The 27,602-nt window shown below is 42.9% G+C and overlaps 1 protein-coding gene across 1 annotated transcript in view; it reads left to right on the top strand.

Moving 5' to 3' along the window:
- Positions 1-27,602, top strand: part of TBC1D22A (TBC1 domain family member 22A) — a gene marked incomplete at its 3' end in the record, with an annotated part of 235,047 nt that overhangs the window by 100,676 nt on the left and 106,769 nt on the right. The window contains exon 8 of the mRNA XM_006033873.3: positions 4,616-4,730. Coding sequence (XP_006033935.1) covers positions 4,616-4,730 — 115 coding nt within the window. The remainder of the gene's footprint in view (positions 1-4,615; positions 4,731-27,602) is intronic.

Below are 27,602 nucleotides of genomic sequence, written 5' to 3'. Positions count from 1 at the left end.
GGGGGGGCAGGGGGCGGCTGTGGGGTCTGACGGGGGAGCTCCGTCAGTATTCATGGATTTCGCCGTTTACCAGGCTCTCCAGAACGGATTCCCCATGAATTGCGAGGGTCTCCTGTATGTCTCATTTTTTAAATTGGTCATACACCAATCCTATGAAAGTAGTAGAAAGGCAATTAATCCTACTGTGCTCATCCTGTACTCTACCTGGCATGGTTTCCCCTTTGTCCGCTGAAAGACTGAGGTAGAGTAGTCATTCAGGAGTTTAGTTTTCTTCTGGGTACTGATTACCAGCTCTCCTGAGTTGTTGAGTAATGGCCCCACACTTCCATTTGTTTTCCTTCTGTTCCCTGTATATCTAAATAATGACTTCTTGATGTCCTTGATTCCCATTGCTAATCTAAATTTGGTCGGCATTTTAGCCTGTCTTGTCTGTTCCTTACAAATGTGGGCCGTCATGGAATAGTCCTCCTTGGGGCATGCCCTGAGCTTCTATTGTTTATAAGCCTCTTCTTTCTTAAGAGGATTGTGATTTCCCTGTTTAGCCAAGAGGGCTTCCTAGCCCATCTGTTACCTTTTTTCCACATGGGAATGGGCTTCCTTTGTGCTTCAAGGATCGTGTCCTTAAGGAACAACCACTTTGCCGGTCCCTGGTCCCACAGCCCTGACCCTACTAGGGATCTAAGCTTGTTGAAATTTGCATTTTTGAAGTCCAAAACTTCAGTCATATTATCCGATTTGTCTACTTTACATCAGACAGTGAACATGATGATTTCATGGGTGCTGTTGCCCAGACTTCCCTCTGTATTTAAGTTTGGTCATTAGACCATCTCCTTTGGTCAGGACCAAGTCTAGCAGGGTGTCACCTCCAGTTGGCCCATGCACCTCCTGAATCAGGAAGAGCTCCTTGACACGGGTCAGGAAGGATCGTGACTGATCCAGCTTGGCCGAATGTTCCTCCAAGGAGGTGTCCGGATAATTAAAATTACCTATGACGACCATGTCATGTGCACATGTGGCCTCACTCAATTCTTGGGTGAACTCCAGATCGAGTTCCTCCCCCTGGTTTGGTGGTCTGTAGTATACACCTACAGGTAGATCTCTCTTGCTGCCCCTCTCCCCCCACAGCTTGACCCAGAGGGTTTGAAACTGTTTATTTTTTGAGCTGATATCAGCCTCCAAGGAGGTGTGTACTGTGCTTTCACATAGAGAGCAACGCCTCTACCTTTCTTCCGCACCTGGTCCTTTTTATGCAGGGTGTTAGCCCTCCATAGCTACCCTCCAGTCATATGAGGAGTCCCACTAGATCTCCGTAATCCCTACTAGATCATACCGGAGAGTAGGATGGCTAGCTTCTCCTGCTTGTTTCCCATGCTCCTGGTGTTGGTGTATAGGCACCTGAGTCCTCCTCCTGAGGCCCTCGTCTTCCTGTTCTGCTGATGGAGAACTGTTCCCTCAGTTCCTACAAAAGTGGCTCTCCCAGTGTCCCTATCTACAGGGCTTGTATGTTGGTCCCTGGACATGTTTTGAATTTGTGTATCCCTGTCCCTCAGCCATCTTAGTTTGTTTGGTCTGTATGGCAGATGGGGAGGGCGCCCCCCCCCCCCCCCCCCCCACGAGGGGCGGGGCATAGGCAGTGAACAGGGGTGCACATGCACCCCATGAGTGTGGTGTTGCATCCCCTACAAAAAGGTGCTGCTGGCACTCAGCGGTGCCTGTGGGTGGTCGCCACTCGCAACCCTGCTGCTGACACCGCTGGCGGCGTCTGTGGGCAGTCCATGACCCCTGCTGGCTGGTGGCATCTGCACGTAGTTTCTGACCCTTGGCTGGCATTCGCCACCCTCCCCCACCGCTGACAGCACTGGTGGCATCTGTGGGAGCTCCCTCGCTTGCTGCTGGTGCTGTGCTCCCGCTGCCGCTGTGCCCCCCCAGCTGCCGGGGGCATGAGTCGTTCATGCCCCCCCTGACTACCTTGCGCCTCTTTTTGGGAGTGGCAGCAAGCTGCTTATCTTCCTCCTCTTCCACTGTCACCATTGGAGCCTCCTCGTGTATGGGGAGGGGAGTGTACCTGTTGTGGAGGGCCAAGGGAGGAGCTGCCCTGGCCCTGCGTTTTCTGGAGCATGAGGTGACTGTTCCAGGTCGCTCCAGGTGGGTCGTCTTGGTTAGCCATCACGTTGGCTACCATCTCAGTCTGTTTCTCCTCTTCCTTATGGAGAAGGGTCTGGCAGTAGTTGTCAATGAAGTCTTCGTGGGCTCTGATGCTGCACAGCTGACACATCTCCTCCTCGAGCTCCCACACCCGGCCCTCCAGAGACTACACCAGGGAGCACACCCCACAAGTAGATCCATCATGAGTCAAGATAGGTCACATTCCGCTGGCATCTCAGGGGCCCCTCACTGGGCAGCCTGCTAGACTCAGCCAGTGTTTCTCTGTGCTGGGAGAGCACGGGTCCAGCCTCATTCCTGGGCTGTCACAGAATGATGAAATCGAAGAGGCTTTGTCTCCTCCTTGCATGACTCGGCATGTGGGAGGAACAGAGCCCTGCTGCTGCCTGGGTCCTCACTTCAGCTTGCTGGCTTGGGTTTTGGCAGGAGGGAGCCAGGCCAGGTCCAGATGGCAGGGGAGCTCCATTCCCCCCTGCCTGCCCAGCCCTCTGACTGCTGCTGCTGGGAGGTGTGCATGGCTTTTCACTGTGCTGGGACCTGGGGGTATGGGAACGGAGGCCCCCTCCTGAATGTCCCACTGGGCTTGCTGGCTCAGATCTTGGGGACAGCGTTCCATCTAAATTGGGCGGCATGTGTGGCTGTGCAGGTGCACTCGTGCTGTGCTGCCAGGGGCATGCCTGCACGTCCGCACACATAATGCAGCTTAGAGGGAATGCTGCTTGGGGTTGGGCCTGGGCTGAGTCTGGACAGCAGGGGACTTCGTTTCCTTGCGCTTTGCCTCCTGATGGCTGCAGCTTAGAGCTTTGTGGCTTTTCCCAAACCCCCCAAACAAAACAAAAAACCCCAAAACCAAACAAACATCAAACCAGCAAGCTGGGGGGAGGGGAGGCATGGGCTGTGTTCCTCCCCAGTTCCCCATGCAACAGGAAGTTGGGCAATTCTGAGCTGAAGCTGCCAGAAGGCTGGGGCAAAGGGGTGGGAGACAGGTGGAGGTCCCCTGCCATGTTTACCTGTATCTCCCCCCAGGACCCGAGTCAGCAAGCTGGGGTTGGGGAGGAGTGTCTATGAAGCATGGAGGCCTCCATTCCTCCCACATTCTCCAGCTGCTGGTGCTGACAGCAGCCAGCCCAGGGGCTGAGGAGGTTGGGGAGAGGGGTCTGTGCTGGTCAATTAGGGATGTCTGGCTGCTCAATTGGACTTGGCATTCTTGGGAAGCCTCCTGGGAGGAGTCTGGGAGTGCCCCCAGCCTACTGGCCTCAGCCAGTGCAGGCAGGCTCTGAGCTCTCCTCCTTCCCCTGCCACTGAACAGCAGATGTTCATCCTGTTCACTCCCAACCTAATCTAGAGCGCTTTGAGTAAAGTGTGATACTTAAAGTGCTTTTGCCTTGGACTTTTTGAATGTCTGTACTTAGTCAAAGTCTAGCTGGTCAGTGTATGGGTCCCAGGTGGATGGATTGGACACATCACATTCTTCAGTGTTGCTCAAAGTAGCCATGTTAATGTGGTAGGAGAAGAGCCCCAGTCTGCTTGCTTACAGCATGAATCACTGCAAAGTTTTTTGGGTTTTTTTCTTTTTTTCCTTTTATTCTCTCAACTGAAGCACTGGAAGCATCGTACTCACTGGGATCCCATCTTCATTGTCACTATTCTGTATTTGTGGGGTTTTGTCCCAGAAAGATCGTGCAAGAGAGAACATTGGAGAACCATCTTTATTACCAACAACGAACTAACCTTAGCACTAAGCAGAGCAGCAAGCAGCAACATGATAATGGAGTTTGGGCAGTATCTTGTGCTGATGAAGTGCAGAATATATATATAGACCCTCAATTCACAGCAAGAACTAATTACAGTAAAGAACTAATAGTCTTGCTACTGCCCTTGGCTGAAGGTCTGGGACCTCACCTTGTTTAGACTCTATATTATTCCAGGAGGATTTACTTGGTCACAGAGTAAGGTGCCAGACTTTGACACAGACCAGAGCCATGACTTTGGAAATATTTTTATCCTACATTTAACCTTCCAAAAATAAGGTGTGCATTGTATTTGGGGGTGTTTTGTATATAGTTCTTAAATATTTTTTGTCTTTGGAGGCAGGTAGGTCATGGAAAAGTGATGTAAAACTTTGGGGAGGAGGGTGTGAATTTTTTTCTCTTCTAAATGTTTCAGTGAACAAAGTTCTTTTTGTAACCAATTAACTATGTATGAGGTTGGTGTTAGCCTGTGCTAATATCCTGAAAATACTTTCTTTTAAATAACTGAGAAACGTAATTAACATTGACAGTTCATTATTAATACCAGTGTTCATTTATGCTTCTATATGCATGCTCTTTATGCTAGGGACTGTCTAATATTACATTTGTCCTTGCATGTTTTTAAATTACTTGTTGTAAATGTGCTTAGTTGTTTGACAAATTGTTTTCTTCATAATTTCTTTAACTTTTTTTTCCCATAGATCTTTGAACGAATTTTGTTTATCTGGGCAATACGGCATCCAGCCAGTGGATACGTTCAGGGAATAAATGATCTAGTTACTCCTTTTTTTGTGGTCTTCATTTGTGAATATATAGGTAAGATTTGCCACAATACTTTATTACATGTTGGTTGGGATTTTAATATTATCTGCATATTAATCTGTTTGGTAAAAGTTACTGTATATTATCTGCCTCTTCTAAATATACTTTTATATTATTTATATATAAACTATTTGTTTAAAATAGGTGGTGTGCAAAATGATTGATTTGTATAGATTAAGGCCTTCATCCAGTAACTTGACTTATGTAGATATCTAGTTGATTTTAAGAGTATTCTAAACCTTCCTCCATGTATAGTTCTAATGAAGTTGTAAAAGGAATTCCGGTATATATCAGATTGCTGAATTGGTACTGAAACTGCTTAGGGTATAGCCTAATGTTCTTCCATAACGTGTAATTTAATCTTCATATGATCATTAAGAAGAGGGCATCTGAGTGTTGTTTTTAAATGGATTGTTTTTTCTGTATAAGGTCCAAGAATATTTTTTCTATTACTATTATAATTTACATTATGTGATCTAGCTAAATCAGTACCAAAAAGTTATTGTAAAAGTTAACTGGCTTATGCTTTCATAAGTCACCTGTACACAGATCTTCACTTTTCTGTTCTGCGTTCCCAAACTATTTTCTTGCTTATGCGGTATAGACTGTTAAACAAATTGAAGTAACCATAACGTTTGAGAAGCTGTAGGGGCAGAATATAAGTAGAATAAATAACCATTTCCATTCTATTTGATTTCCTTTCAAATATGTGTATAATGAAAACAATTACTATGCATGCATAAATTTATGTGGATCATTAATTGCTCTGTTGATTTTTCTGTGTGAGTATATATTGTACAATCCTAATTTCACTCCTCTGTTTGAAATGTCCATCAATGTCTTAATCTAGATTGATTAGATTTAATGGGGGAGAGATTACCCTTGAGTGGATGAAAGACTATCCATTTACTGATTTGCATTGCAACACCTCCATTGCTTTGTTTCATTTTTCTTTCAGTGGAAATCTTTTCATTGCTAAGCAACTAATGAGTACTACTGTTGCTTACTCCCTAATCATCTCTTAAGTAGGGTAGAGGCCTACTCCTGAGAGTGCTTGCAGTTTCTGCCTTTTACTCCCTCATTTGACAGATAATGAAAATGTTCTTAATGATCCTAGAACAGTAGGTTCTCTGTTGGTAGACTTTAGAGTTGTTAATTGAAATAAGAAGTTCAAATGAGATGTGATTAGAGAATTGATATTCCGTGTTAAATAGACCATTTAATTAATATGGTAAATAAGTTTGTCTTTACCACCAACTTACATTGTGAGACCCTACTGATCCATAATGCATTTGCTTGAATGTCAGTATGATGGAATCAGAGAACATGATTTTTTCAGTAATTGTCTTGGGGAGGTGGTGGGGGGAAGGGAATGGTTATTCTAAGAGTTTTTCTACAAATGAAAAGATGTGCATGCACGAACTGCATTTTAAATGTCTTTGTCACATATTGAACCATAATAGAAATAATATTCAAGTGACCTATATTTTCCCTGATATTTAGTCTTGAATATTACTAACCTTAAATATAAAAAAGACCCAGTCCTTCAACTGGAATTAAAATAATTAAACACATAAATATTGGAGTCCTTTTTTGGCATACTGGTTTCTTAACTTTTGTGGTGTATTCCAGCTACATGTTCAAGGGCAGAATCTGTCATTTTAGTCGTGTGTCTTCATCTTGGAAAAAATACACCAACCATCTTGCAGTTCATGATAAGTGTGAGAGTTGGCAACACCAACTGTTTAATCTTACTGGATATTAGAGTTGAAAGAGCAAGTTATGACATTGCAAAAGTATCCCAGCAAAGTCTGTTTGAATTTAATTTGCAAGATAGAAATACAATAATGGAGTTAAATAATATTTCTGTAACTCAAACTGTTAAAACATGTGTAATGTCCTATCGAGTATGGTGGCACCCTTTAAACACACACACACATCCAAATATGAAATGGGAAATCTTTATGATGCTCTTATTTGAAAGTCCAAACTTGTGCGAAATGTGGGAACCATTGTGTGTTTTGTTTTACTTGATAATCTATGTCAATAGGCATCAATCTTTTTGGCAGCTGTGCCACTCCCATTCACTTCCCTTGACTAATGTGCTCCTATACTTTCTGCCTCCTGCCCTGTGCTCCCTGATAGTTTGTTGCTCTGCTTTCTGCTCTTAACCCATCCACCCCTATTCCCTCCCTTATTTGCCATGTGCCACACAGAGGCTGCCCGTGCCACTTGTGGCATCTGTGCTATCCTTGACCTTTGCGACACAATTAGGAAATATTCTGTAATTTTGGAATGAAGGGAGTTTTGTTCTGTTAATTTCTTTGCAAGGGCTATTCTTTTGTAAACTTGGGCCTTAATCTACTCAGGGTGGTTTAGTTTGCATTAAACATAGTTTATGCACATTGAAATGACTGGTTTCTATAGGATACAATTTTTAGTCTATATAAATTGGTCAGATTATAGGTATTTTATTCTCTTGCTTAAAATTATATTTTGTTTACTACACACTAATTTAATGAGGACTAATATTCTTGTGAGTACATCACTACAGTAGTTTGAGAGTCATTTAACTGCCATCCCACCCTGATTTGTCATCTGCCAGGATTGACTTGTGCCCCTTCTAACTGCTGTGCGATTCTCTTGACCATTATAATGTTTCTGTTTTAAATGCTCATTTCTCATTGGGATTGGGCCATTTGTGAGGTCAGATTAATCACTCCATAATTAGTGTTTTTAGATTGTACTACTGTGCCATGCTTTGTGCAACTGCTAGAAGCCATGCAGAAGTCCTGGATCTACTCAATGTGTATGGAGAGATGGAAGTTTAGGAAGCCTTGAAGGCTATCCCCAATAACGCTGTGCACAGCTATTGAAAAAGGGGTGTCTGAGTGGTATGTAAATGTGGGTACTAGCATCGTTAAATCAAGAGCAGTGAGCTGGAATCCTGCTCCCTTTCCCCTCTTTCGGTATATCAGATTTTGATAACATATTTAACATGGAAATAGGATATTGGGAAAGCTGAGTACTTTTGAAATGAGTTTGTCTTGTGGTTTGCTGAATACTTTGCTTAAAGTTCCATCTTTCATGACATGTTGGAAGTTATATTTAGCTGTAATGTATAAAAGAGTTCACCTCACTTTATCATAGCATGTTAAGGGAGATATTTTATATAAAGTTTTTTTATCTTAGGCTTTTTTTGTGTTACAAAGCATAGCATTTTTCAGTAAATAAATTCTGTTTCAGATGTAGATTAAAATGCATTGTGTTAGTAAGTCACCATTAAGATAGGGGGCATAGGATATTAAAGCAAAAATTTTAAAGAGTAATCGCAAAATTTCATGTCATGGCTGTGGGAAGAAAGTAAGGTACAGAAAGTGTTCTGTTGTGGCTCTAACAGTAGAAGGTCCAGATACCATTTTGTTTGTTCTAGAGCAGGTAGTTCTGTTTCATCCTCCTGTGTTTCATGGGAAAAAGTATTAATTCCTAAGTGTAAGTTAGAACATCACTTCATATCTTGTTGGCCTTCTTTTAGCCTTCTTAAATTGTTACTGTCTCTGCTTCCTGCCTTGTCCTTTGGTGTAAGGACTGTCTGCAGAGTTGTGATATACATGTCGTTACTGACCTGGCTTCCTAACAATTTTCACCCCACATTTCCTTAAAATCTCATGGGAAGAGCACTCGGCCAAATCTGATCGGTCACAAAGCTTCCTCACGTGCATGGATGAGCTCTGTGGAGGGCCAGTAGGGGTGCTTCTGTGTTGAGCCACCCACCTCACTGTGCCCGACCACCTTCTAGGCTCCGAGTTCCTCCCTGGGGGTGCCTTACGTCTGGCTGACCCCCTTCCTGGAGCAGATCCGCTAGCCTGGGGTAAAAATCGCCACCACCCAGGGCTGGATTTGATTCTGTCTCTGTGTCCCCTGGGTAGCACAGGCCTAGTAGCCCTCGAAGGTACTTGACTCACTTCAAGCACTTGGGGGTGCTTCCCTCAGCTGGAAGCACAAGTAGTGATCTCCCTTAGTCAGCCGAACCAAGGGGACCCCAAGGCATAATCTAGACCCACACCCAATAAGTCTCCCATGCTAGGTACAAAGGAGAACTGTATTGGTTACAAGGGGTAGGGTTGGAATAGGGTACAGGGTAGAGCAATATCAGAGAAATCCCATAGAGCAAATTGTCATGGCTGGGGAGCCTTTGATCACGCATCTGAGTTACTGCAAGCTATATATCTAGTTAGATCTCAGGTAGCTTACAGTATCATCCAGAGGAGATTCCCTCTGGAGGCAGGCAGTTCCTTGATAATGAGTTTTGAGAGAGAGAGCATGTTTCAGATGGTCCAGCTCTTCTCTCTCTCTCTCTGAGTCTTCCTCATGGCTGAGGAAGAGAGCCATGGGGCTCTTCAGCCTGGAAGAGCGCAGGCTCAGGGGGGACCTGATGGCTGCTTATAAGTACATAAGGGGTGTACATCAGGACCTGGGAGAACGTCTGTTCACCAGAGTGCCCTAAGGAAAAACAAGGATCAATGGTCATAAACTCCTCCAAGACCAATTTAGGCTGGACATAAGAAAACATTTCTTTACTGTCTGAGCCTCCAGGACCTGGAATAGACTCCCTCCAGAAGTGGTGCAGGCACCTACTCTGGACTCATTCAAGAAATGCTTGGATGCTTATCTTGCTGGGATCCTTTGACCCTAGCTGACTTTCTGCCCCTGGGGCAGAGGGCTGGACTTGATGATCTTCGAGGCCACTTCCAGCCCTAATGTCTATGAAGTCTATGAAAATACTGCTTACTGGTACTGCAGATCATCTTAATTAATCGCCATACACACACCTGCTTAGATAAACTTGTAAACACTTCACAGAGGCTATAACACAGGGAAAGCAAGGTGGAAAATGATTTTACCCCTCAACAGCTTCATAATACTGAGAAAAGTTTGTGTCAGGGGTAGGCAACCCTTAGCATGGGTGCCAGAGTGGGGCACGTGAAGGTATTTTGCATGGTGCGCATGGCTCGGTGCAGGTGGAAAGGAAGGGACCAGGGTTGTGCTGCCAAAATGAAGATCAGGTCTCTTGCTTTCTGCCCCTGGCATGCAAACATCTTGCAAGCTGAGGTTGCGGGTGTTTTTGGCACTCTGCCCAAAAATGTTAGTGACCCCTGGTCTATGAGGAGGCATCTTAAAGCTGAGGGAGAAAAAAAAATCTTCCCTTAATGGTTGTGGAAACTGAACAAAGGACAAAAATTGCTATTATTTTTTTTTGCATTTCACAGGCTCTGCAGCTTAGCTGCCCTCATCAACATGGGGGAAGCCTGAGTTGGGGAAGAAAGAGAAAATTAGAGGAGGAAAAGTTGGAGATCTTCAAAGAGCCTCAAAGAAATGAAGTTAGGCAGCCCAGGAATAGAGGGGGTGTTTTAAGACTGAGAAAAGAGGACATGGAACTGGTTTAAGAGGGTCTTATTGTGATGCCTGAGCTGGTGAGAAAAGCTTCATAATACTGTGTGGGTCTGTGTGCAAAGGCTTAAACAGACAAACAGCTTTACTGGAAAACTTACTTAAGCAAAGCAGACAACCTTCATGCAGATCCTGTACTTGTAGAAGTCAGTTTGGTGGAGAGCATCAGCGTGATCCATGGATGCCAACCTATAGCTCATTTTCTTTCCTCATAGGACTTAACGTAGGGATAAAAGCAGTTCTGGAAGGTCATCTTCGAATACTGTAGTAGGTCTGGTGCTGGGACAGCAAAGTCACCCTCTAGCAGCTGCCTGGATCCCACCTTGCTTGCCCCCTTTGGCCTCTTAGGGTTCCACCCTGTTATCCTGCTTGCCATGCTTTGGCAGAGGTGAACTGAGCAGGGTGCTGGGCCCAGGGCAAATCAGCCCATGCGGGGCCCTGCCCCTGCTTTGATCTTGGACCCAAAGAAGCTGCTGCCACCGTTGGCAGCAGTGGTATTAGCATCAGGGGTGGGGGTAGCAAGTGGCTGGATGTGGAGCCACTGCTCTGCCCAGCTCCATGCTGCTGCCGCTTCACCCAGCTCCATGGGGACCCCCAAATTGTGGGGCCTGGGGTATTTGCCCCGATTTGCCCTCCCCTAGGGACGGTCCTGTGCTTTGGTGTTATAATTGGACAGGGAGGCTGCCCCTAGAGGATGGGGGGCGGGGGGGTTGCTTCAGGTCTTGGGTCCTTGTCTGGGCTGAGGCTCCCTGTCTTTGGCCCACTTTACTCTGGCTGGGGCCCTTTGCCTGAGGTTTGTGGGCCCCAGCTGCAGCCTTGCCCTTTGTGGACTCTGGGCCTCTCGGCCCCAGTTTTGTCTTTCTTGGGCTCTGGGTTTCCATGTCCAGTCTCTTCAGTCTATTACCACAGGCCTTCCACTGACCTCAATGCCCCTTCCTCCTCCCTTTGAAGGGTTTAGGACTTGGGGTTCCCCTGGTGCCCTTCTCAGTGGCTTCCACCTCCCCTACAGCCACAGCCTGGTCCTCCAGTCCAGCTTCAACACAAATGGAAAAATATGAGCATTCACTTCCAAAGAAAAGGTTTCCCCAACCCTGAGTCAATACCACAGTCGCAATGAGCTTCAACGTCATGGTTAAAATGCTTACCCTTGCTGCCTGGTTGTGCAGGGGCTTCCTTGCAGCTTCCCTGCAGTCTGGAGTCCTTCCTCTATGGCCGGACAGGACCCTCTCCTCCCTGGATCCTGTTCCTTGCAGCCTGCAGTCAGAACTTCTTCCTTACTTCAGGTCATGGATTTATATGCCTTTAACCCCCTTTCTGATCACCTGACCCGCTACTGCTGCCCCAGGCCTGTTAATTGCTGGTTGTACTGTGTTGGCCGCACCTGGGCCAGGCAACCATTTTATTAAAGGGCCATCTTCCCCTGTCAGTTTCTCCATGGGGCCAGAGCCAGCCATCTCTTCCCTGGCTCCCTATCTGCTTCACTGATGGGGTAGGGGCCCTATTACAAATACCCAGACACGTGTAGTAGCTAGAGGGTTTTTCCCCACTTCATTTGGATTCCAAAAGTACCTGGAAAATGACCAGGCAGGAAACCCACCTCTAAGTTGCAAGGCCAAAGATTTGTGCATTTTCATTTTCATATGGTGTGAACTTTACTGATAAGTTGAACTGTATGTTAAATTCCACTATGAAACTTTTGCTTTTGTATAACTTTATTTTATAAGTTCTCAACTATGAAATTGCAGTCTTCATATTTAACAATTTCATGAACGTTCATACAAATATTCATGAAATACTCATGAAATATGCCATGAAATGTTTATGAAATATTCATGAAGTATATATTGAAAATTACATCAAGCCAAACTAAATAAACAAAGAATCAATAAAATATAAGCCTAAAATAAAAAGCAGCCCCTATACAATATTCAGTGAAACTGCATAAAATTTCCTGAAGTGGTCAGTTTCAACATACAACAATGTTTATTAAATATCATGAGTACTGCTATAAAAAATTAACAGCAGTATTCAAACAATTTAAACAAAGCATAAGGAAAACATCACAGCCCAAAGTTCAAGATAATCATGCTAAAAGGAAGTCACATACACAAATAATTGTACTAAAGACCAGTAACCAGGTGTGAAAATGCAGATCTCATTTTAATAATCTCCATGAAATGTCATGAACTAGTTCCTAAAATTCTTATAAATATTCATGAAATATATTTGAAATACTGATATGATATGAATGACAAATTATACGAAGAAGAATACATAAGCACAAACTCAGTTACATTTCAGTTCTTCCTGTCTTCATTTAGGAATATAAAATATTGTAGAGCATGTGGGTATTTTGGAAAAGCTGTCTTGCTTGGCTATTTTTAGTGTTCTGAAAGTCTCTAACCCTCAACCTTCCAGGCATTGGTGAGATGCTCTCCTTTTGCTTTCACAAATCGGGAACACGCACAATGCGGTTATAAACCAAAGCAGGTGTTTTCAGCTATGTCTAAACTTGTCATTAGATGGTGCAGTGACACTTTTAATTTCCCGGGTGCTCTCCACTTTGATCCTACAGGTTCGGTAATAAACTATTCCTTTCTAAAATGTTTGCAGGACTAAACTGTTCCTTTGACAGACATTCAAAAAGCCTGAGCCTGAATTGATTCAATCTTTGCAGGCTAGTCTAACCTGGCTAGGCTGAACTGGTTTGTAACTGTACAGACATCCCCTCTGGACTGAAGAAATGCAGACAGATACCTGCAGTGGCTCAGGCTGGAAGCCGGGGGTGCTCCCTTCCCTCCCCTCCCTTCCCTTCTATAGTGCTGAGCTGAGGTGGGGTGTGTGGCCAGGCCCTGGCAGGATACTCTGATTAGGGAGAGTTTCCCCTTTTCCCTCCCCAACCCGTCATGCTCCTGGCCAGGAGGGAGCCAGCAGGGAGTTGATAACAGAGCATTTAGTTGCACAGCAGGGAGTTTCATAGGGAGTTGTTAGCATTTATCAGCCCATCAACAAAACAAAAGCCTTTCTCATTAGTTCAAGCTTTTCTTAAACAGCTTTCTCCAAGGAAGGAATGGAGGGACATTACCAGCCACCTGTTGATCAACTCCAAAAAGCCCTAAGCGGGCACTGTCTTGTCTGTCTTTGTCCTGTCTCCCACAGCACAGACCGTAGCCAGCATGTGGTAATACTGAGCTAATACTGAGAGGTGTCTGTGTAAGGCAGAGGGGAGGGGGGATTCCTGCTTGAGCAGGGAGGGTGGGGCAGGAGGAAGCCATGCTGTACCTGCGGTCTCTGCTGGGGCTCCAGCCAGGGAGCAGGGGGGTGGGACCAACCCTGCTGGGCTGGAGCAGAGAGCAAAGTCCTGCCCAGGGTTGCAAAACATTTGGGATGCTGGAGGACTGGTTTAAGTTAAACTAGGAAGGGGTCTGGGACAGACCTTGCATAAACCGGTTTGACCCAAATCAGTTAAGTCTGATACTGCATTCAACCAGGTTTATTTTAAACTGGTTTCAGCCCTTTTCAAACTGGTTTATGTGCACTGAACATGTGTTCTGTTATGGGTTTAAACCAGTTTCTGATCAGTTAAACTGGTCTGTGTGTAACATCTGTCCCTAGCCCTACAGTTTCAACAGTCTGCACACCCCGAATATTGAACTGACTACTAGCAGTTGGATATAGTGATGGCCACATGGTCTTGTGATAGTGGTAGCAGAAGCCCAGGAATGTTGTTATACTGTGTAAAAGGGGATAAAGTTCTTTCTGAAGCAGCTGGTCACTGATAACCTTTTCATCTTCCCTTTGATGGTGCTGCTGGGTGTGCAGGCCGCCTCCCGAACCCATCCATGTCGCCATGAGCGGGCCGGGAGCGGTATGCGGACTCGTCTTTGCGCACGCGGACTGTGGCCAGCAGCCCGGGCACGCGGGGCCGAAGAGAGACCGGAGGGATCTGGAATTAGGCACGGACGCGTAATGGTTGATTAAAAGATTTTTTTTCTTACACCAAAGATGGTCGTGGTGTAGGCTGGACAGTTTCCAGGTTCAGCTCCGCTTAAATCCTCGTTGGAGGACTACGACAATTGGCCCCGGAGTTATTGAAGCTCCGCGGGTTCGGTAGTTTCGATAGGAAGGGATACGTCTAGGATTGCGCTCGGTGACGGGGAGAGGCTAGAGGCCGTTCGGTAATTGAAGGAATCAGCAGCGCTTAGAGATCTTCACGCTCTTTCTCCCGAACTCCAATTGCTTTCTCTCTCTCTCTCTCTCTCTCTCTCTGTCTGTCTCTCTCTCTCTCCAACTCCAACTTGGGCGGAAACCACGCAAGTTCTTTATACAGCTAGCAAGCCAATCGCTAGCCGCCACGTGTGCATAATTTAGAACTGGCCAATAATGTGGCTCGAATCTAAATACAAATGGCGGGAACTCCTTTGCACCGTGCATCTCCTAGATACAAAAGAAATGCACCATGCAAAGAAGGCTACAAACTGGCGGGAAATACTCTTGCACGCGGGTTCTCTTATTGCAGCAGAAAACTCCACCATGCAAAGGAGCTGCAATTTAGCGGGAACATAATTTAGCGGTGCCGAAGCACACACAAACAAAAAACCACAACTTTGGGTTGTGACACTGGGAAAAGCTGCTTGCTAGCAAGTTGCTGTCTTGTAAAGCTGTAGCCACAGCTTTGTGGTGAGGTGCCTTGTTCTATACGAACTGACTGAGAAGTTAGAAAAAGGCATCGGCTAGAGAAAGAAATAGATGAATGAGAAGCATAGAAGTTTGAGTTTAATCCAGGTCCCATATTTTTTGTTGAATCTGGCTGGCTTCTGCTCTGATCTCACAATGGGTAGAGCCAAACAATGGGCGTAGGATCTTGGGATGCTTTTCCAGAAAGCTGCATACACAATACAGAGGAAGGTCCCTGCTTTGTGGAAGTACAGATTCAGATCCCAGAAGGAAGCTGCTGATCATATGGATGCTGCCATGGATTATTTTATCTAATTTTCAACAGCTTGTGTGCCATTGTTTGGGTTTAACTGACTTTCCTCCTGTTGTGTGTAGCCAGGTCCTCACACTTTTTAATCTAGTTTTTAATTATCCAGTGTAAGAAGGTTTTTACTGCTTCACTTGGAAACAATTTTTTTTTTTATACCCACTGAGTATTGAATATATGAAGTCATTGCACGTTTTATTCTCACTTGAAACCCACCCACGCATTATATTGACCTCCGTGTTTGAGTCATTTTCAGTGAATGGTATTTGAGTGTCTCTACGTTAGAGAGACTGCAGGCATAGCAATGTTGACATTGCAAATGTTGGTCCCTAGTAGAGATGAAGAACACCTACAGTCTTCTCACATATACATGTCCTGCCCCTCCCACCCCCCTAAACAAGTGCTGGAAAATGAATTGTGCATTATGTATGATAAATTATGGTAAGAGCAGGTCCCACTGCTTACCGGCTGAAACAAAGTAAAATCTGTAGCAGACTACAGGGAGCAGAACAGTGAGCAGGCTTAGCTCCCTAGCTGTTGTTACTCAGTTATTTATTACAAGGAAAGTATTTTTTCCCCCTTTTTTTGCCATTCAAAACAGGTTGTGTACTCTATTTTGGAGCATGTTGTATGTGAGAAAATGCAGTATACCACCTACCTGAATGTAAGAGAAGTCACAAAAAGCACTTTGCAGTCAACACAACTGTATCCACAATGAGGGGGTTTTCATGTTGCCTGGAGGATATTTGATTTATCTCAGACCCTTTTTTCTCTAGAAAATTAATTCCAACAAAGGTTGAAAAAATAATGCCTGTCAGTTGAGAGCAAACTATTTACACCCCAGGTAATTATGCACAAAAACATTCAAAATTATGTGCTGAGTTTCAGGGGCTGCACATGGTGACATGGAGCCAGCTCAGCCTGGCCCATTGGTGCACACCTTCAGACTGTACCAGGCTGGTTCTGTGCCAGCATGTGGGGCTTGTGGCACTGTAGGTGGGAGCTGCACGCCATCGGGCTGGGCAGGCTCCATGCCTCCATGTATGGTTTCTTGTTGGAGTGCTGGAAGCCCCACATGGAGGCACAGAGCCAGCCCGACCCAATGGCGCATGGCTCCTGATCCTGTGGGCCCTGTGTTTCCATGTGGGGCTTTCAACACTCCAGTGGCAAGCTGCACATGGAGGCACAGAGTTGTGTGCTGTTGGGCTGGGGTGGCTGCATGTCTCCATGTGGGACTCCCTGCTGGGGTGGTGGAAGCCCCACATGGAGGCATGGAGCTGGCTGGCCTGGCCTGATGGTCCACAGCTCCCGCCTGCAGTGCTACGAGCCCCATTTGCTGGCATGTAGCCGGCCTGGTTTGGGTTGAATGTGTGCCAGTGATGGCTGGGTTGGCTCCGTGCTGCCACATGCAGCCCCCGGGACTCGGCTGAGGCTGCACACCACCAAGGGACTCTGCCTGCTACAGCCACGACTACTCTGAGGGCCCGCTGCCTGCTACTGCTGCCGTCAGCGGTGGCAGGGAATCTCGTAGCCCACCCAGAATCCCCATGTCCACTCCCCCTCCTGCTGGCAGGAGCTCCCCTCCCCACTCACCAGCTGTTGAGTCGCACGCCACCATGCTTGGTGCTTTCTGGCAGTCCAGCTAGGAGCCCTGCGGAGTTGGAAGCACAGAGCCCACCCAGATTAAATTATGATAAATTATACAATTATGTGCAATTATACGTTTTATGCGCAGATTTGCAGGGGTGCATAATTGAATAATTTCCCTGGTATAACTATCCAGTCTGAAAGGTTTGCTCCCCTGTTTCCTTTACAGTGTGGAAGGCAGTTGTAATTGACCAGATGGTATTATGGTCCCTTTTTACCCCCATTCATCTCTATGTGATGGTAGAAACAAAAGAGAAAGTGGCAGAAGTTCTTGTGAAACTGTCCTATGGGGAGCAGGTACTTCTTTACTGCCATTTCAAGGTCTTTTAACAGCAAAAGTTGCTAGGACAGGCGGGGAGAGGACTGTTACTTGGTTTGGGATTTTGGCATTGGATTGTTTAATGTCCTTAGTACATGTAGCTGTGAAGTAGACCCATACTTGTCATGCCTTGTGGAAGCCAGCCAGACAAGATTGGAGCCAGTGCTGATGGGGGTTGTCAGTGCCTTTCTCTTCAGGAGTGTAGGGTGCCAGACATTCTTAATGTAGTGATATAAATCATAATTCTTTGAGTTGGGAGATGGAAGATGGTTCCTGAGTTAGGGAGTAGCTAATCATTTAGAGAAGGAGGATAAAGGACTGTGGAAGCTTGTCTACTGCATTAAAACTTGTTGTCCACATTAAAACTTGTTCAGTTCTTTTCATTCATGCCTGACTCTCTAATGGACCTGATGAGCACTATGCTTGAGTCTGTAATTTTCCAGCCTACTCAGAAGAACATCTCTTGATGTTCACTCCACAGTCAGCAAGTTCCCTGTTTCCAGCCTCCCTTTTTGAGGGCAAAGGCTGTTGAATGGATAGCCACCTGACAGCCCATGTGGATCTGTACTCTACCAGATTCCTTGACGGCAGTCAGTTTGGCCTTCCTTCTAGATATGGTATGGAGACTGTGTTTGCATTGTTGATCAATAATCTTTGCTGGAGATCAACAGGGGAAACTGTATCCTGTTACTTCTACAAGTACTCAGACATCATCACCCTTTTTAACATCTCTTATAGGAAAGAGAGGTTAAGAGGGGTCCTGCACATACCCACATACCTATGAGGTCATGTAAGCACGGTATCAATACCTCATGGTCAACTGTATCAAAGACTGTTGAAAACCCTAGTACATTTGGGACCTGTCTTAAGGTTCCATCCTCTTGCGCCTCATGTTCATCATGCATCTGAGGCTGCTTGGAATGATCATATGAAGTTTGAGGTGCCATCCATCAGTTTATAACATTCAGCCCAGTTCTTGTATGCGTGTTAACCAGTTGAAGCTGAATCCAGAAACGATAGAGGTGGTGGTGGTTGGCAGACTTTGGGGTAGGGCAGGGAGGGGTTCAGCTTCCTCAAGTCACTCAAGTTTGTTACCTTGGGTACCTCCTGGATCCTTTGCTGCACCTCAATACTGTGGTGGTGGTTGCGGCCAGGAGTGCCTTTCGCCAGCTCCACCTGTTGAGAAGGCTGCAATCCTTTCCTTCAGATCCAGATTTGGCCACCACCATCCTTACTGTCATGTCATAATCCTGAGGCTTAGACTGCTGTTGTGGTCCTGTGTGGGGCAGCCCTTGACTGTTTGGTAGCTGGAGCAGGTGGCTCCCAGTAGCTTTCTGGGCACAATGCAAGGTGGTGATTTTGATCTATAAAGGCTGAAATGGCCTTGGCACTATACATCTAAGGAGTTCCCTCCTTCCTTATGTTTCATGACAATTTCTGAAGTCAGCCAAGAGCAACCTTCTGCAAGGTCCATCTGCGTGCCAAGTTTGGAGGCAAAAAACATTGGTAGTCTTGGTAGTTGCTCCTCAGCTTTAGACCCTCCCCCCCTTCCCTCTTGAGGTCTGTTAGAGCTCAAGACTTGGAAGTCTTTTGAAAGTGTTCCAAGACCACCTTATTTGGGCAGACTTTTATCAGGTGCAGTTAAGTTTGGGGGTATTTTTGCAGAAATTATTTTCTCTTACTGCTTTATTTTAATATTTAATCTGTTTTATGATTTATTTTGTTTTTATTATAAGCTGCCCTGAACCATTTTGGGGGAAGTGGCATATAAATCAAGTAAAGAGTAGAACAGTACAGCAGCACTATTGTTTGGCCCTGCAGCTTAGTAACCTTCGGTCCTTGTTAATTTAAAGGTGATCTTAAGCAAGCCTAAATGTTAGCTTTTTTAAAAGGAACAGTTCCTAAGTTGTTCTTGAAGTGATTGGTATAGCTTATTTTTAAAGTGTCCATCTATATTGTATAGAAGAATTGTGTCTTTTTGTATCTTGTATGTTTTCAAATAGTAAGAAAGAATTGACTTTTATTGGCGTATCCTTTTCATGTTGGTTTCATATTTTGAACATGCACCCAGAATTTTACACTTTTACTCTTCAATGCACTCTCAGCCAGGTGGGAAAATCCATGTACAATTGAGAGAGAGACTGGATTGTCCATTTAGCAGTGCTGCTCATAATATGCTTCTGAGTGCAGGTTCACTTAGTAAAGTAGCATCTCTTGAAGGCTGTCATGACAGACACAGAAAGATGATAGGGAGAACTTGAATTGTAAAGAAAGACATGGCTAGCTTAATAAAGGAGGTTTCCTTCGAGACTGAGAGATGAGAGGGGGCATAGTCTTGGAGGGATTGAGGAAGGGAAAAATCTTATTTAAATAAATTTCCTTGTCTAAACTTTCAATTTTCCACTTTAAAAGTCATAAAATGTTATGCGTCTGCAGTTACTTATTTGGAAATTTCCAACTTGATATCCTTCAACAAGGCCTGTTAGATTGCAAGGACATTGTTGGCTACATATTTTCTAAATTGGTATGACCAATCTTATAAATATTTGGGCCTTGATTTACACTTAATTTTATTAGTAACTGTAATTTTATTATCTATGTTAGGGATGTTACTTTATTAACTAGTATAGTTATAGCAGTAAAAGCCTCAACAGAACATAATTGTACTGGTATATGTGCGGGCCGGGGGCGGTCCGAGGCTTTCGGGGGCGCGCGGCAGGCTGTGGTCGGGAGCCCGCAACGGTAGGGCGGGTACTTTTGCACGACGGACTAGAATTAGGCACGGACTCGTAGCGGTTAATTAAAGATTGTTTTACTTACACCGTAGGTGGTTGCGGTGCAGGCAGGAAAAACTTTCTTGAGTTGCAGTTACAGACAAACACAAGTGGAGTTTGCTAGGCTTCACTGAAGACACGCACGGAGTTTGCTAGGCTCCGCAAAAACAAACACGACAGAGCTCTGGATACCCTTGACGAGCGCGCAAAACCGTAGATATGTCTTAAGAAGTTAACGAACGAGACAGGAAGAGGTTGGTGGTTGATCAGGCCGCCGAACTCCTCTGAGACGCACACAAAGTTTCTATTACTCTGCCGCGTGCTCAGAGTCCCCACGAGATGGTTGTGGAGTCCTCTACAACTTGTGTGGAAACTGCTCAAACCTTTTATACGGCTAGCGAGCCAATTGCTAGCCGCCACGTAGGAATAATTTAGAATTGACCAATAGTGGGACACTAATTTGCATACGGGTGGCGGGAACTCCTTTGCACCGGGGTTTTCTCTCTACAGCTGAGAATTGCACCGTGCAAAGAAAGCTCCATGTGGAGGGAAATAATTCTGCAGTGCCGAAGCGCGCACACAATCATTGGGTCATGACAGTATAAAGGTGACACCCACGTGGGAATAGCTAAATGTGTATAAGGAACCTCTTCACTGAAATATCTATTTTAACCCTAAGGGGCTTTTGTGGCCTTAACTGTGTATTGCTGTAATGTTGTAGTTAAAATGATACAACTTTCTATCATAAACAAGAACCTTATGTTACTCACCTTAATGCTCATGGCAGGCTATCATGTACCTGTTTTGCTACAGAATTAGCCTTCTTAGTTAGCTTTGGTGTCAAAGTATAACTTAGATCCCCCTTTCCTCCATTTAAACTTAAATTTGGCAAAAAAGTAAACAGGCTCACCTGTGATACTATGCATGTGGTAGGCTCTCAGGTAAACTTTTTGTGTATCCAAATGTTTGAGATTTTAAGATGTTTGGCGATAGAACATTGCTAAAAATGAGGATTTTTAAATTGTTCAAAAGTTTTCTAGTGTTTAGTTACAATACTGTTACATCTTGAAATGGATTTGGCATAACATTTGCAACTTTGGCAATCTCTGGTGCCTTCAGGCTGCTATGAAGTGTCGGAATTTTATTATTTATAATATTATACCCTAATATATTATAATTTTGGAGTTATTTGGGATGTTTATCCAGGCTTCTGGGAGACCTCTGGGCTGTGTAAAATTCACACGTTTTATCATAGTTTTTAAAATGCTGCTAAGGCTCTCCAAGCAACCATAAACTCTCTCTGCATATACTACCATGCTTCTTACTGTCCATGAAATGTATGCTTTCTGGTATAATTAATTAATTCTCAGTTGTTTCCTTATTCTTTATTTGCTCTTATAGAATTCTACAACCTCTCTAGTTTGTATTGGAGAAAGGTATTTTGAGGTCTTTGGTAGGAAAAAAAAAATCACCAAGTTTAAGTTGCATCATGTATGTAGTGGGAAGGGTCATAAAATTATTGTAGTGCTTTTTTTGAATGTCATTTTGTTTCTCTGATGTTTTTGCTTGCAGTTTGTTTACATGATTTGTTATGAAGGATTGATTGCTAAATTGTACAGGCTTCAAAGATCTGTCGCTTGGAGAATAAGATGAGAGAATATTGTGGGTGGAAATGACAGGCACATTTTTAGTCAGCATACAGGAGTGAAATGTTGGTAAGTAGCTGGTTTATAAAACAAAGATGTATTGCAGGAAGGTTCAAGAAGTCTTAAGTCAATATTGAGATTAGTAATATCTCTTACAATTTAAGCATCTGCCTATAATGACTGACTTTAACTCATCTTTAAGACATTTTTTTGTTTTTGTGTAAAAGGCACAGTGAATGTAGGAGGTAGTAATGTTAATCTGGACTTCTCTGTATGTGACTTCTGTGTGCTGCAAAAACTGTAGTGAAAAAGACTAACTTGGGAGTTGGGTACTAGCTTAATTATATTAAACTACTAGAATAGTTTGGTTTGTACTTTAATGTTCTATTTGCATCCCCAAGGGAATAGGAATGTTTTATGTAGTGGAAAGGATGTCATAGTTGTTTGTGAAGATCTGAAATAGTTCCCAGTAGAGAGATTATTTTAAACATGGACGTTATGAGACTAAACCTTTATAAAACAAAACAATGTGGAATCTTGACAGTTGTTGCTGAAGGGAAGGAAAGGATTATTTTAACATTAAAAATGGAAAAAAAGGCCACCAACCAGAAATCTGTAGTCCTGTCTGTGTGTAAAACTTTAAAAAATATTTTACATTTTATTCATATTGCATAGTATTCTAGATAACTTTAGAATGTGGCATGTGAGGACTGAAGAGCGGCTGGAGTTGTAATTAGTGTACTATTGGCAAAGGAGATGCATTCACATAGGCTGTAGGGAGCTACTAGAGCAATAATGCATTGATTTCACTATTAGATGAATTTTAGTCCTGCAGCCATCCTGTCAAATATTCCAATTATCAGAGTGTAAATTAATGTTGGCATGATAGTTTCTCTTTCTTTCACTATCACAGTTACATTGATCCATTTATAGTTGCATGCAGCTGTTGTAATTATCATTGTTTGCATTTAATTTGAACTTGATTGTCTCTCTCTTCAGCGTATTAAATAGACTACTAAACCTCTATGGGATTTTGCATTGTTCTATAAGGTACTCTTTGTAGTCAAGATACTTAGTTTTTTGGGCTGGTTGAACATTGTCAAGCAATGCAGGGCTCTAAATTTAATGTAAGAGTATTAACTGTTTAGTGTAATCTTGTGGGCTGAAAAATCATGGAAAGAGTCTAATTTTGTGACTTGCACAGCAAAGTATAAAAACTTGTTCAAAGGTTTTTTGCACAATAAATGAGGAGGAGAGTACTTGTATTACATGAAATCTGACTTTTTGAAAGGACTTTTGTATTCCGTTTTACTCACATTTACTTTGGTAATAAGCTAATTTTCTGTCTTGTAAAATAGCTAGAAGTCTGAGATAATGCACTTATAAAAAAATAAATTTAAATATATTGTTATGGACTGTTGTGGTCTCCACTGGTCTCCATTTTTATCTTGAGCTATATTTTTTACACAATGGTAAAAGCAGCATAAAAAGGAAAGGCACAGGTCACTGCCATTCTAAAAAGTGCCTCAAGGTTTTTTTAGGATAACCAGCTCTCAATTTGTTGTTGCAGTGTAATAGAGCATAAGAGAGAGAATAGTAAAGCAAGAACGCTTAGTCATTATGATGGAGATGCAGAAAGACCATAGTTAACACAGGGTGACCTTGTTAGCTAGTGGGTCCACCATAGCTACTAGCCTTCCCTTTGTGTGCTGCCACTGGTGGTGCTGGTATTGCTGCTGCTGTCAGCGCTGCTCCTTGCTGCCACTTGTGGGCATACTGCTATTCGTGGGAAGTTGGTGTGTGTCATTGTGTACACTTTGGGGGTTTGGGTCTCTTTTTTGAGTGGTGGATGTTATTTTTTAAAGTAGAATTAATAAATAAGGTTAAAAACCCCCCTGTTAAATGCACTGTATGTAGACATGATTTGTTAAACAAAATTCTGAGTTGGGATTCCATTATCCTTCGACTCTTTTGGTGTAAGTTTGTAGCTGCAAAATTACTAGTTTATGAAAAGTTTGTGAGAAATGTCAAAACCTCCTTGAATGCTTTGTCTTACAGAAGTCCTCAGGCTCTCACCCGTTAGCATTTCTATTTTACCAATTGTTGGCTGTTCCCTAAGGCAAATATGGCTGGCTTCTGCTCCTTTTTGGAACTTTTTAATATTTTTGTGAAATGTGGTGCTTCCCTATAGGGCCTGAGTTTTCTGCCTTTATTGTACTTATGCTTCATGCCTGTACAGAAAAAAATGAAATCCTGAGTATGTGTCTCCTGTGCAGTATGGTGTACTGAATAAAATAAACAGCATAATATCTGGAGAACAATTGTAAAAGTGCATGGTAATGAATATGCTAATAATTCAATATTTAAACCAAAAAATTAAATCCTTTTGAAGTTTTATATAAAAATGAGTTACTGCATAGCAGGTCAAATCTTGTTTCTAAACGCTTCTAACTTTTAATATGTTTAATGTTTTTCTGTACAAACTGGTTAAGCTGAAATGACTTTGGCCTACATATCCACAAGGGTGTACACCAAGCTGTATTAGGGCAACTCACTTTTTAATGAAAACTTGAACTAAGGGTAATATTCAAAGACTGGGAATGTGTAAAATTGGTTGTCCTTTTTTTGTTGGGTTTTTTTCATCCTTATCCCACAATCAATCAGAAATAAATCCACTAAAGTAGAGTTAAAAAGTATTTGCGTGTGTAGAAGTATAAAGTCAGAATCAATCTCTATTGTCAGCACCTGCCTTAATCGCTGCCAAGGTGTAATTGCCTTAGGGCTAACTGGTGTTGTGGTAGAATCATAATAATTTTTCTCAGGGGAAAAAAAAAATCAGCCATGATTCATCTTATATGATCCCTCCTCTTCAGATACACTGATTATCTTCATTTTCTTTCCTGTGGACTAAGAGTATTTGCCATAACCTCTTTTTTTTTTTTTTTTTTTTTTTCCCCCCCCCCCCCAAGACTCCAAATCCCTGGCTACTTCATTTTCTGAATCCATTTTTCTAAGTTTTATCTTCCTCGGATGGAAAACTGTCTGAATTATTTAGCATCTCTACTGCCATAATTTTTAAGGGACGTTTTTAATACTGAAGGTAACTTTAACCTTAATATCTTTATGCTGCTGTATCAGCAAAACATTAATTTGTCTTGTTTACTCTCTTGTATCCTATTTCTCCTGAGACATAAGTATAGAGCCGCTCCCTAAACTTGCAAGATTTTTCCCTGTCCTCTCGGGCACTCTTCTTGAAGTATTTTATTTTAGACTCTCCCAACACTAGTTATGAGGTTGTAATGACTTTCAAGTGGTTCTGTGAGTTTTATATAGTGCCTAATATTCTTCAGTTGGAGAGCCACTGCCTTGCATTTCTCTCTTACTTTCATCACAAAAACCTCCTGGTTTCTTTAGCAGAGTTTTAAACACCTCATGCAGTTCAGGAATTTTGTATCAGGGTTATTACTATTTTGTATAAAAAAAGACGCTGCTTAAGTTTTCTTAATTGGTTGCCAAAATAGTTAAATCATGGCTCTTCTCTTATTTAAATATTTGGGTTTTGCATATCATTAGAAGTGTGTCTGTGTAGTGATATCTTCTAAAAGATTGTTTGCGTGCAGCCCTTGACAGCTCACTAAATCTCATTAAGTGGCCCACCAGCCAAAATATTTGCCTATATATAGAGTATGCCAAAGATGGGCCACTTAACGAGGCCCATTTTAACATATTACAGATAAATAAATCATGTACTAAAAATCAAACATCTACTCTAATATGTTAATTTTATTTCAAAAAATAATTTTTGTCCTGATTTTATGTTTTTTGAGTAGTGTATATAGAGGTGATTGCATAATAGCTGATTCTGCTGCACTGCTCTGGGCAACAGGTAGAGTGGGGAAGTAGCGGTAGCCATGAGGGCATGTGCTGAGCACCACATGCCCAGAGAGGCGGAGGAAAAGCTGCAGCCAGGTGGCTCCTGCCCCAGCGCATTGGGCTCCAGCTCATGGCTGCCTTCACCCACTCAGCCACCTGCAGGTGGTTGCTCATCATGCTGGGTGGGTGGACTGGGTGGAAGGTGGCTGGGGCAGGATCAGACGCAATCAATTGATGCGGCCCGTGGGCTTTTTTTTGCCCACCTGTGCTGTACAGTGCTAGTTTATTTTTGTCATTTACCTTTTCTCTTTCAATAATGAGTTAAACATAATTGAGGAAAAATATTTTTACTGCATAAATATTGAACAATTTTTCTGGTACTGCTAATGATAATCTTCTGCTTTAATGTGCATAACTCATGAGGTGGAAGGGTAGATCATGTTAGTCATGGATGTATATTCTGAATACCTGCTTTGTTCACCGTATTGCAGTACTCAGATTCCTGAGATCTCAAAGGTGTTCTAGAGAAAGTGTGCTGTATTTTTTTTTTTTATTTGCTGCTTTAAAAATCCCGCTATTCATAAAACTTGCTTTAAAGACAAACAGATTGTCAGAGAAATTGAAATACCTGTCCGTACAATATTATTTCAGAGTTGGGTAATGGTAAAATTATTATTTAAAAAAAATATATTATCCATCTATTGGTCTGGCAGCTTGCAGAGAGTTCACTGAAAGGCATGACTAAGTTGGAAAAATGTTGCACTATGAGAACAAATGGAAAGTAAGAGTTTAAGTAATTACAGCAGCAGCCAAATGAAGTTGAACAGAATCCAAAAGACTTCTGCAAGTGTCAAAATGAAGGAATTATGAAGGAGTAGAAAGCTAATTGCAATTAATGTAATTATGAGGAGAGAAATGTACTCCAAAGGGAGCTGAATGCTTTAGCTCTGGCATGTGCATGCCTTCTACTTTCCCCATGGTCTCCATATAGTTATAATTAATGATCTTCATCTTCCTGTAGTGAGGCAGAACAGAGGTGCTTGTATTTTCAGAGCTGGAATCTTCTCGAACACACTTTTGTTTTGGGGTAGAAGGTGACTCTAATTGCCTTTGGCATGTAAATCATAGATACATTGGATATCTAATTATGAAAGAACTAATAGGAAGGAAGCTAAACATTCTCCCTGCAGTGACAGCAGATATATAAATCTTCAAGGACATGAAATTCAAATACTACTGGTATGTGTTAGAATTTTGTCAAGATGCACAGATTTAAAATGGAAAAGGAACAATACTTATTGCTTATTAAGCCAAACTACTATGTTTGTCTTTGTATGTAAACAGGGATCCTGGTTTTCTCCGATTTAAAAAAAAAAAAAAAAAAAAAATCCCAATTTTTGGTTAGAAAAAGGTAACCCCAAATCCACACTTTTCCATGATTAAAATGAAATGTTCTATATATATATTTGGGGTTACCTTTTTTAACCGAAAATTGGGGATTTTTTTAAATCGCAGAAAACCAGAACTCCTGGATATGTCATTGATGGAACGTGTATAATGTTTACATCATTATAAACATGATTACTTTACATTTATACTGCTAAAAATATCTTATTTTTAAGTTGATTAAACTGGTCTCTAAGTACAATTGAATTGAACTTATCTTAAAGCAATTAAAAAAAGGGAAATAATTTCAGGAAGAAAATAAACAGAAAAGAGGGGTAGATATTTGATGCATATCTTTGTTTTCATCCTTATGTAAAAGGTTAGATCTTTAAAATTCTACACATTGTTTTAAATTTTATTTTTATTTACTTCAGGCTAGGGATGTAAATATTGTTTAAAATATTCATTTAACCTCTTCTAATTACATCAGCTAAACGATTAACTGATAACACAGCAGCTGGGGACAGTTCCATCTGGGAGCCCTTTGATTGGGGTGGGGGGGGAGGGGGGAGGCAAGCCCAGCCAAACAACCCAGCTCATATGAAACTCTGCACTGGGGGGGAGGGAGCACCTGTGAATGAACAGCTAATTGCTTCATTAGGCAGCTCACTGTTTTCCTCTTAGGCAATGGGTATTGATTCCTCTTGCTCCTCTTCCCCCCACCCCCCCAACCTTGCTCCTTCTTCTTGCCTTCTCCTCCTCCTTCTCTTGCCTGCCCTGCTGCCT

The sequence above is a fragment of the Alligator sinensis genome, unplaced genomic scaffold, assembly GCF_000455745.1.
Source record: "Alligator sinensis unplaced genomic scaffold, ASM45574v1 scaffold1049_1, whole genome shotgun sequence".
Lineage (NCBI taxonomy): Eukaryota > Metazoa > Chordata > Crocodylia > Alligatoridae > Alligator > Alligator sinensis.
The sequence above is the reverse complement of the archived record's forward strand: the minus strand, read 5'-3'. Positions and strand labels throughout refer to the sequence as shown.